This window comes from Chinchilla lanigera, unplaced genomic scaffold (assembly GCF_000276665.1).
Source record: "Chinchilla lanigera isolate Chin_1 unplaced genomic scaffold, ChiLan1.0 scaffold00013, whole genome shotgun sequence".
NCBI classification, from domain to species: Eukaryota; Metazoa; Chordata; class Mammalia; order Rodentia; family Chinchillidae; genus Chinchilla; species Chinchilla lanigera.
The window spans coordinates 22,643,298-22,655,364 of record NW_004955414.1 but is presented as its reverse complement, the minus strand read 5'-3'; the positions used below and the strand labels follow the sequence as shown (position 1 = coordinate 22,655,364).

Below are 12,067 nucleotides of genomic sequence, written 5' to 3'. Positions count from 1 at the left end.
CAGCCAGAGAAGTTCCTGGGGCTTGGGCGACGGGGTCCTGATGCGCGGGCTCTGCCCTCAGGGAGTAGCTGTGAAATACCTGGCTCTCTCTGCGGGTTTCAGCTGGGAACTGTAGTGGTGTGGGCGAGCACAGACTTGAGCCCAGGAGTCCAGCTGCTCCCGGAACAGTCTAAAGCCATTATGTCTCATAGACTTCTGTTGTGTTGCTATGTATTCATATAGATTACATGATATATTGACTTCCAAGTGAGTCATCTTACTGTCCATGTAACAGTGTAGTTTTTGTTCAATATTTCCTGTTACAAGTTTTTCATATTTCCTTTATACTTTAACATTTTAAATATTGTATTTTTACATGTCTAAATATATGGAGAAGTAGAGAAAATGGAACTATTTTGTTGGTGGCCCTGGTTTTAAAAATTGAAGATTGAAAGCTATACATCATTGTACTTCACAATTTTTACATATTTAAATGTATTTCAGGCCAAACGTGGTGGTACACTGCTGTAATCTCAGCACTTGGGAGGCTAGGCAGGAGGATCACTGCAAGTTTGCATCCAGCCTGGCCTACAAAGTGAGCTCAAGGCTGGTCTGAACTGCATAAGGAGACCTTGTCTCAAAAAGACTGAAAAAAATTAATAAACTTATATTTCAGTTGCAACTATGCTACTTTATTTAAAATAGCATTTGAGGAGGATAGAAAGAATGACATATAACTGATTAATCTTCTGGGACAGCATGGTAGGTAAAAGCTTTGAGTATTCTGGACATCCATCAGCAGTGAACCATCAAAGAAATAAAAAGACAAATTGTCAAAATTGAGGATAGCAAAAAGTTTTACAGGTATCTAAACTAGTGAAAAAGATCTTTGGGCAAATTTTTCTTTTCATTGCAGAAAATTTTTATCTGAGATATAATAGTAGCCTCTTAACAGATAATTTTCTACTATAGCAAATATTAAGTACTACAATGCTGACTTTGGATAAATATATCCACATAGAGCTGTATTCTGCCCCTCAAAGCCATGTTGAAGTCCTTTAGTAGTATCCTTCCAGTCCACCTTGTATACTTCTACTCTTATATACATATAAAACACATGATTTTTTGTGTGGAGTATTTGTAACCTTTATATAAATGATTTTACAATGCATTTTGTTCTGTAATGTTCATCACTTCTCATTGTATTTGGAAGTAGGTTCTTTAACAAAGAAAATTGGCTAAAATGAGGTCACTTGGGCAGATTCTAATCAATATGGCTGATCTTCTTACAAAAAGAGGGAATTTGTTCAGACGTAGACACGTATGGCTGATTATCCTTGGAACAAAAATCAGCTTATTTTTCTATTTAATATCAGTAAGTTAAATAAACATATAACTCTTCCATCTATTTCTTCTCATCCTTTTAATTTTTTTGATGCAGTCAATCTAATATGTCCTGACAAGGATAAGATTAAAAAAAGCAGTCATTACATATTTTCCTACAGCACTCCAACACTAGTTTTCCCTCTAGAAATTTACACAGAGCCAGTGAAATAGATCAGGAAGGGACATGGAAAGAGGTAAGAGTAATCATCTGAAGAGAAGACTAAAGTTAGAATCCCAGATTATTTCACTTCTGCTTGGCTTTACACCAGTCCCTTCACCCCTATGACCTTCAGCCTATTGTTTTATTATAAAATATCAGTACTAATAGGAAGGCACTAATTCTATCCATGTACTTGATTGAGATAGATTCCACACATATCCACATAGCCTTCTAAATTGGAAATCTCAATTTCCTCTTGAATTTTTTCTCTTTCATCCATCTCATTTAATTGATGGTTTATCAAATCCTACAAATTCTATATAAATGTCTAATAATGACTAAAGAGTTAGGTAATAAGACATAATGTTTTTGATGATAAAATGTTTAAATTATTATGAAGTTGCAAATAATTATTTCACTTGAAGCACTAAGAAGGTAGATGGACAAAATGTAGTCAGAAATATGGTAAAGGACTATAAAACTGTTCATTTAAAAGAGATACATCTTGACAGGAAAAGCACATTAATCAATTTCATTACATCATACTTTGAAAAATATGAATCTATTCAAACATCAGATTCAAGTACTCAATTTTTTAAAGAAATTTTCTCAGACTTGTCTTGTAATACTAGCTAAATTTACTTAACAGTGGCCATAGTATCCCAAGTCAACAATAATTTTAAACCCACTTTACTAGAGAATATTGTAAAAGGGTGAAAATTCACAATTTTCTGCCAGTATGATGTAGAGAATGCCAAGATGCCTGTCTGCATATTCTTTGATCTTGAGAAAGGATATGAATGGGTGGTTTCTTGGTCCTTTCAGGCTCGAGCATACAAAACATTTGTGTTGTTTAGGGAAGGATGCCTGTCAACAGATGAATGGATAAAAAAATGTCATATTTACATGGAGTGTTACTCTACCAAGGGATAAACTTGAAGGATTTGAAAGAAAATGGATGCATCTTGAGACCATAATATTAAGTGAAATAAATCAGATACACAAGCTAAATATTGAAATTTTTTCCTTATATGAGAAACTCAAAATATAAATACAGAGCAAAATAAAATGTAACTAATATGAAGTAGGAAGATCTTTGTCAAATACGAAGAGAAACTAGAGATGCAGGGAGAAGGGAGGGATAGTGGATGGAAAAAGAAAGGAAAATAGAAATGGATCTTTTGCAGATGGGAAGGGGCCCAAGAGATGGAAAGAACAGGGAGGTAAGGGAAGGGTAGGGGATGAGGAGAGCATTAAGATGTGTGTGTACATGTGCCAGCTCCTAGGGTAAATGTAATCATTATGTACCAAAACTGTGTCCTAATAAAATTTTAAAGTTAAAAATAGAAATTAGAGGAGAGTTTCAGAACTGACTTATGCTTCCAAACAAAACAAAATGTCCCAAGGTATCTCATTGTGTGAAGAAATAACAAACTGAGTTATTCCCAAAGGAAACCCCAGGGACTATCTTGTTTGCATCTTCTCTTAGGACCTCATTCTTTTCATCATTCTTCATAGAACAATATTCAGTCCAGTGTCAGTGCTTAAAAAATTTTTTTTTATTGCAGCCAAGAATACAGCCAAGAATACCTGGAATGCACACCACTGCAAAGTCCAATTTGGGCCTGCTGTCAGGTGAGAAGATTGAGAATCACTTGGACCACAACTCTAGATGTGCAGCTTAGATATCTTGTTTTCTACTGTATTTTGTGTGATATACGCTCATCCACAGTTCTTATCTTTATGGGACACTCATTCCAGGCCTCCACATAAGGAGAAAGATGCCCAAGTAACCCAGAAGGAAGAACCTAAAGGAAACAAAGGCCTCCAAAACTAGAAATTCTGAGCCTATCTTGACAGAAGGCCAAATCCTTACCTCTACAGCCCACACAGTCTGTTTTGCAGAGGATATTTTTCTTTTCCCATCTTCTTTGTATCCTTTGTATTCATTGTAGAAATCTTGGCATTGGACTCTGTGAGGGGTCAGTTTAGGTACACAGAGTCCCAGGAAACCAAAAGGGTCATTTTACTCAAACAAATCACGCCCCTTCAACCACCAGAATCTTCCTGTTTTCTGATTATTCAGTCAATTCAATAGTGGTACCCTTTTTGTCTTTTGCTTTTCTTACAGTCTATTCTTGGTGAGACCCTCTGGACTCATCAGAGTGTGCTTCCTAAGAAGTGAAATTTTAATTTTCTTACATTGACAGTCAACTGCCTGGAGAGTTGAGGGAAGTGAGAGCTTATGGAGTACTAATGTTTTAGTTCTACAAGCACTATTTGCATAGGTCTCAGAGGCAGTGATACACTTGAGACAAAGGATTCCAAATTGAGGGTGTATTTCTAGTCTCATGTATCCCAAATTGAGGGTGTATTTCTAGTCTCATGGATTCCAAATTGAGGGTGTGTTTCTAGTCTCATGACGATGTCCTCTGACCTGCACAAGGAGCCTAAGTGATACTGCCTTGTTTTCTCCTTGTGGTAGGATCTCCATGGTCCAAGAAGATCACCTAGGTAAAACAGCATCAGCTGTGCCTTCCAAATTTCATGGTATATTTTCAACAGGATGAGTAATGTTTAGGAATATTCGAATGTTCACACGTGAGTGAATGTGTGTGTCTGCGTCCATGAGAGAGAGCAGAAAAAGGAGCGAAAGGAACCTGTGAGTGAAAAGGAATCAATTCATTCCTGGATGTATTCAGTTATTTATTCGCAGTTAGGGAACATTTCTTGAAAATTTATTACATGCAAGAGATGCAGATATATGAAGTGACATAGAAACTGAGTCATGTCAAAGGGAGAGGGTCATAAACATATAATCATGTATACTTAAAAATCATGTTATTATACACATATGTTGACATTCATCAAACTGTACATGGGAATAATACATTTCATTGCAAAAAAATTTGCAGCAATTAAGTAGTAAGAAATGGACTCCTCAAAATTTATTAGAAATTGAATTCAGTAATGAGACCTTATTCATTTTGACTTATAGCCATATTATTTTTAGAATGTTTTATAATGATCTTAATAGGGTACATAATTTACTCTATAACTAAATGCACACAAACACGCTTAGATACACACCTAATGAGACAAATATTTTTTTCAAAGCTATACTTATATTATTGTGAGAGATATTTTCTTTTCTTCTTCAGTTTTAATAAATGCTGGTAGTAGCCCACTAATTTTATTTTATTTCTAATCAATATATTATAAACCTTAGATTCAAAGCACTGAGTTAAGCAAAAGTTTATTTTGGTTATTGATGCCCTTGACTTTTTCACTGTTCCTCTGTGTAATGTGTAATATCTAACTGAAGGGAAAAGGGAAGATTTTTATTTCATTTTTCCATTACCTCAGAGTGGTCCCTGACTCTGCCTTCCTGATCCCTCAAAGCTAATAACAATTCCTATAGGTTAGACTAGACTGAATTCAGATCCAGTATGAATTTAAACATTTTAAGTAGAAAACTGTCACCTGGTGGCCTATAATTCAAGTCACACATAGTAACTCATGAGCCAGTGGTCCAGCTACAAGTTCTGTTCTCATTTCTCCTGCATTGCCAGCTAGACATAGGTTTTGTGCAAAAACACACCCTTATGTGTTTGCTGTCTTTTACTTATACATATCTCAAGATGGTCCTTTCAGGAGGCTGATTTCTGCTCTGACATTGCCTTCATTCTAAAGAATAACTCTAAACCCAGTACTTCAATCTTCCCCAGCCATATCAGTTTCCTGCTGTGAGTTTTAGCCATGTACCACCTTCCCTTCCTCTTCCTGATCTACTTTACCCATTAGGGTCATGTATTTGGTTTGTTCCACGTGTACAGCAGAGACATAGATTTTTAATAGTGTTTTTTGTCGATTTCAGAGCATCAGATTTGTGCCTCATTTCTTGCTAGTGCACTCATCCAACTTATTGGACTTTCTGAATCAAACTGAAGCATTAATGAGGTCTAACACTGTCATACCAGAGAAGACACTGCTATGCAGTGGCCCCACAGTAATTAGGTCCAATCATACTATATCTTTGATGATCACCGTCACAATCAAGGACTAGTTCTCTGATCTAATAAAGAATTTAAACCAGGCATGGTGGTGCATGCTTGTAATCCCAGCACTCAGGAGGCTGAGGCAGGAGGACTGTTGTGAGTTCAAGACCAGCCTGGGCTACAAAATGTGCTCAAAGCCAGCCTGAACTGCATAGCAAGACCCTGCCTCAAAGATTTAAAAAAAAAAAATTTAGGAAAGGACAAAGACTGTAGATAATAGTACAATCTAACATAGCCTCAATTTTCCTTTCTTACATGGAAAGACAAAAGAGAGTGTACTGGAAATTGAACAGGTAAGTTCATTATTAGCATCTACTGTTTGATGAAATTAAAATTAGATCTGCTCCATGACCTGTAAGCTACAAAATAAAACACAGACAGGGACTTAAGACAGAAATTCTTATATTTTTACAAATCAGCATAACACAGTTGTATCATTTTTTCTTTGATTTAGATGAAGAATGTGTAAGTTTCTACAGATCTATTTCCTGTTTTTAGCCACACAGTTGTTGAACAACGAATGATAGCACATTGCAGCCACATCACCAAAAAGACCTAGTCCTGGGCTCACTGCTCCTACTGACCAAAAGCCTTCGGAAGCGTATATGGAGGAAAAAATTAGAAAAGCCAGTGCTTTAAACATTTACAAGAGTTTTAAAAGTCAAATATATTTGTTTCTCTGATGAGCCCTTTACTTTCTGCATTTCCTGCTACATCATAATGAGCTTCTTATCTCTCTATGTGTGCTAATCAGACAGCGACAGACATCCATGGGCAAAGAAACCCAAACCAATCTGACTGAATTCATCCTGCTGGGCCTTTCTTCAGATCGTCAAACCCAGCTTCTGCTCTTTGTGGTATTTCTCATCATCTACCTGCTGACTGTGTTTGGAAATCTGCTCATCATGCTCCTAATTCACCTTGACTCTCGACTTCATACACCCATGTACTTCTTTCTTAAAAATCTGTCACTTACTGATCTCTGCTTCTCTACAACTATCGTTCCCAAGATGCTATTACATTTTCTGGTCATGAAAAAGACCATTTCATTTGCTGGGTGTTCAATTCAAATGTTTTTCTTCCTTATAATGGGATGTACCGAGAGTTCACTTCTAGCAGTGATGTCCTATGACAGATATGCAGCTGTCTGCAAGCCTCTGCACTACTCCGCCATCATGACCCCAAGAGTTTGTATTGTGCTAGCCATAACATCCTGGGTTAGTGGTGTGTTAGTGTCTTTAGTAGACACTACCTTCACTTTAAGCCTCCCATATCGGGGATCGAATGTAATTAATCACTATTTTTGTGAGCCTCCTGCACTCTTGAAGCTGGCTTCAGAAGAAACCTACAAAGCTGAGATGGCCATCTTTGCAATGGGCATCCTTATCCTCTTAGGTCCTGTCTCTCTGATCCTTTTCTCCTATGGGAACATCATCTCTACTGTGATTCAGATACAGTCAGCGGATGGGAGACTCAAGGTCTTCTCTACCTGTGGCTCTCACTTCATTGTTGTTATCTTCTTCTATGGGTCAACAATATTTACCTACATGCAGCCAAATACAAAGAAAATGAATAAGGGGAACAAGGTGATCTCGGTGTTCTACTCAGTCATAACATCCATGATGAACCCATTCATTTACAGCCTGAGGAACAAAGATGTGAAGGAAGCTTTTAGGAAAGTGCTTAAAAGATAAAGCCTTACAGAGTCAGGGATCTTCACCTTGGTGTATATGAGGGGTATGGGGCCATTCCAAAGTGTAAATTCTTCAACAGCTTTTATTGTGAACCATCTCTAATCTGAGACATCAGGAATGCTTTCAGAATTGCCAAGTGCAGCCTTGCACAAGCTTATTTTCTGTGGCCTCAAATTGCCTTGTGGCAGTTTATTAGCTACTAACTAAAAATATTTTAAAATAGCAAGGTAGGTCTTCACTTATACTGTTTTTAGTGTAACGAATTATTTTCACCCAGAAATATTTTGTCTCCAGTCCCCTCAGCTACTTGCCAAACTTATCTCATGTCAGCATCATTCATAGCTATCCAAAGATCTGTTGAAATCCTAGCAGATGTCAATAAGATAGTTTCTCCCAGGTTCCTGGGAGAATGTCAGTAATTTTTCCATGAAAGTCTGATACTAAGAATACATTTTTATCTCTGGAAGTTCAAACTATTATAGCCAATTCAACCACAAGTAAGGGAGTGGTTTAGCTGAATCAACAGGATTCAGGATCTCACTTTTCACCAAATATCTTTATTGCACACTGGCTTATTCTAAAAGTAACTGCTGACTTGAAGGAACTAGGAATTGAGAAGCAACCTCCTTACACCAGAGCTGTCATGTGAGAAACCCCTGTGATTCCCACATTCCTCAGCCTCCTCTCCCTAAGACATGTTTTCCTCAGTACTACTACTACCCCTTAAATTTCTCCTCAGTGGGAAATAGAACAGAATGAATGGCTGACACATGAGAGGAAATATTGCAGCTTGTTTGTTGATGAATTGATCCTTTTTTTTTTTTTTTTTTGGTTTTTCTCCGGTACCAGGAACCGAACTCACGACCTTGCGCTTGCCAGGCAGGCGCTTTTGCGGCTGAGCTAAATCCCCAGCCCCGATGAATTGATCCTTTTGTCTTTTCTAAATACACCTGTCAGGCAGAAATATCACTGGTGACATGCCTGCAGCTTCTCACCAGAGTTTAGGATTATGCTGCCCCTCCTTTAGAAGAAAATCCCCTGTTATCTCATTTCCTACCACACTCAACTAAAGGCCAGGGTCTGGCCTGGATGACAGTGGATGAACCCAGTGCTTCATAGCTATACAGGATCAGTATGAATTTCCATTCCTGGTTTCTGAACCTGAGAGCCAGAAAAAGCTACGTATGGACCATCGCAGTACAGTTTCCCCCCATGACTCTCCATTTCTCCAGGCAGACATATTGTGGCACAGCATATTCAAGTACTTGTACTTCCTTTCTCAAACTTACTTGTACTCCCCCTTCCCCAGTTTGTCCTGCTCTTCTGCCATGGAGCCCTCTGTAGGGATTCTTGTAGAGAATAATGCCGCTTTGCTTATCTTAGCAAGGTCCTCCTTTTACAAAATGGGAAGATTATACAAACACTTCATTCTGTTCCTGGAAGTAGTTAACAATTGGAGTTCACCTATCACTTTTAACGTATGTTCAAACAAAGTGATTAGGGATAAAGATCAGGTAGAGAAAATGAGAAAAGCCCAACTTTGGCCTTTGAAATTTCAGTATCCAGGATCTGTCTTTAGTATCCAGTGTCGCACATTCTATTTCTTGCCATCCCTGCTGCATCAAATGCAGTGTGTGTAGGATTATTCAGCATGGGAGATAAAGTATATGCAACAGTAGATTCACTATAGCCATCGGATGTGTAGTGCTTTTATGTACCATGGGCTCCTGTGATCGTGTAAAAGGAAACACCGTTGGTGAATTGGCATCTTGCCTTCGTCAAACACTGTTATCTTTAAATGCTGCATAAATGAAAGTTGTACTTAAGAACTTTAAAAATGCAGATCTATTAACCCACAACCTTTTTAATATACTTAAAATATGTGAATTACTACATATTTTAATAACAATATTTCTAAGGGATTCAGTAGTATTTTAGGATCAATTGATAGCTTATTTTAACAATATACAGCTTACATATGAAAAATATATTAAAAATTGAGTACTTGTGTTATTGCAGTGTAAGAAAAGGTATAATAAAGTCTACTGAACTAAGTTAATGTCAGTGCTTAGGTTTTTTTAGTTTAAGTATCTAATCTCAGCTCTCTGGTAACTTGTGTATAGATAGACACAATTTTGAACATTTCAGCATTCACTATTCTGCCCTCTCCTCTATCAAAAGAAAGCAGGTAAGTACTGTATGTCCAAAGTTAGTGATAATAAATACTAGGACAAGAAGAACTCAGAATGTATGTCTTTTTTGAACAAATTATGGTTCATTTCCAGATTCTGGAACTGCCATTCCACCACGAAGGATAGGAAGGTAGAGAGGGACAGATCACTTCTACCTGGCTTTTAAAATGGTGGTTAGCACAGTTAGAAAAAGCTCAGACTGCAAAACAACTTTGAGATCAGGATGATTCTACAGAAAGGCATCAACATGGAACACACTGGAGAGAATTACTATGCATGCATTAACTTAGAAAATTATTCACAGAAGAAATGCTATATATTGATGACTTCAAATCACAGCATTCCTAAAGATCTGGTCAAGAGTAAGGATACTAATCACAGTGCTTTTTGGCTTACTAGCATTCCGTTTTGTTGAGAGGGACATTTGAAAATTCAGAAAACTCAATGTCTTTTCCAGAATTGCTGGATGGGGCTGGGGATGTGGCACAGTGGTAGAGCTCTTACCTTGCATGCACAAGGCCCTGAGTTCGATCCCCAGCACCACATACATTAAAAAAAAAATAACAACAAAAAATTGCTGAATGGTGTGAAATACATAGTGTGTATCATGGATGAAGGGTGGTCTGCTGTAGTCTGCAAGCCGCCTTCAAGTTTCAATGACCTACACACACGGAGAATCGAGAAACATTTAGCTTTCTAAATACTGAGAAAGACATTGTATACTCTTTTTATAGTTAGGGAGGCTATTGGCTTCTAAGTCTAGGAGATGTTGAAGCAAAATCTCAGAACACCATAACTAACAAGATTCACTTCACATGTTACTTGTATTATAAAAATGAAAGCTATAAATCAATGCTACTCAAAGTGTGATATTTGGATTTGTACATTTCCATGAATTTCTTGCTGTCTGTTACTAGAAATGTTTCCAATTTATAGTAACTATAGAGAGTTATTTTATCAAATTCAATTCAATCTTTAAAAATTAAGAATTCTAGCCAAGCATAGTAGCACACACCTGTAATCCCAGCACTTGGGAGGCTGAGATATGAGGACCTCCTACAGTCTGAGGCCAGCCTGTGCTACATAGTGAGTTCAAGACCAACCTGGACTACAGAGAGAGCCTATCTCAAAAAAATAATTAAGTAACTAAATAAATATTTAAAAAATAAAAATTAAGACTTCTATTTTGTATATCTCTGTTTCTGCTTCAATATATTTTTCTAGCAATTGGTGTATATGTTTTATGAAGGTATTAGTGGGTAGAGGAACATAGAAGACAGAGAAACTAACATGTCATTGAAATCATCCTGACTGTGAAGTAAATACTTTTCAGATTTCAAGGGTAATGAAATTTCTTGCATTTATACCACATGTTGTATGTTTTTCATTTTGTCAATTCATAAAATATTGATTTATATAATATAGTTTGAGTTTATTTATTCAATATATATTGAACTCATTTATTGACCATATATTTTTAGCACTCTTTTAGATGTTGAATACATAGCAATAAAAAATATTTACAACTACAATTCTATTAGAATTTAATTGTAGATGGGACTGTAAAAATAAATAAGACATATAATGTGTCTCATTTTAATAAGTGCTATAAGAAAATAACTATCAAGCAGGAGTGGGCTGTATTTCTAAGTGAGTGATCAGGAAAGGCCTTCTTATATTTAGCAGATGTCTTACATTTTCCAGAAATTAATATTTTTACTGTGACCAGAATGTTGAGAAAAAAAGAAAAAAAAAAAAAAACAAGGAGATATTTGGAAGAAAAGGATTCAGGTAGAGAGGTCAGGATGACTAATGGTTTGGGTGGATGTTTAAGAATGTCACAAAGAAAGAGGTTTGTCTGGAAGCTAATGCAGGACAAGATCAGTAAGACAGTTCAGTAAGACTTGGCATCAGTTTCCTGGGGCTGCCATAAGATATTGCGACAACCTTTGTTGCTTGAAGAGATAGAAATTTACTCTCTTATAGTGCTGCATCCTAGAAGCCCCAAATGAAGATGTCAGCAAGCCAGCTCCTTCCCCAAGTTGTAGAGCAGAGACCTTGCTCTGTCAGATTCTGGAGGCTTGTAAGTTTCCCTGGCTTGTTGCAGCATAAATCCAATCTTATTTCCTGTCTTACTTGGGCTTCCTTCCTCTTTTTATATCTTTTTATAAAGACACTTACCACTGGATTTAATACCACCCTAATCCAGGATGAGCGCATCTCAGGATTTCCCTTAATTACTTCTGCAAATATCTTTATTCCAATATTTTCACATTAAGGACATTCCAATAGATATATGCTTTTTTTTTTTTTTTTCTGGTACCAGAAATTGAACTCATGACCTTGTGCTTGTCAGGCAGGCGCTGTGCCACTGAGCTAAATCCTCAGCCCCTAGATATATACTTTTGAATGACACAGTTGAAACCATTCAAGAAGTCATGAAAAGGTGGTTGAAATTTATGTTCAATGAAAAGCTATTCTAGAATTATGTTTTCCAAATAGAAGGAAGCAAGACATGATTGGAAGGGGAAGATTGGGAAGGCAAAGGGCAAAAATAGGAATTAAGATGTATTATGTACATGTAGCAATTTTCCACAA

The 12,067-nt window shown here is 36.9% G+C and overlaps 1 protein-coding gene across 2 annotated transcripts; it reads left to right on the top strand.

Moving 5' to 3' along the window:
* Positions 1 to 6,341: 6,341 nt before the first annotated feature.
* On the top strand, positions 6,342 to 11,706 carry LOC102004376 (olfactory receptor 2D3-like). Of its 2 annotated transcripts, XM_013511770.1 has the most exons (2): positions 6,342 to 7,264; positions 11,685 to 11,706. In XM_013511770.1, the coding sequence occupies exons 1-2, from the start codon at positions 6,354 to 6,356 to the stop codon at positions 11,704 to 11,706; spliced, it is 933 nt and encodes a 310-aa protein (XP_013367224.1). In that variant the 5' UTR covers positions 6,342 to 6,353. The 2 variants fall into 2 exon arrangements, with proteins under 2 accessions (XP_013367224.1, XP_013367223.1); XM_013511769.1 differs by lacking the exon at positions 11,685 to 11,706 and having other exon boundaries at positions 6,354 to 7,277.
* The last annotated feature ends 361 nt before the right edge of the window (positions 11,707 to 12,067 follow it).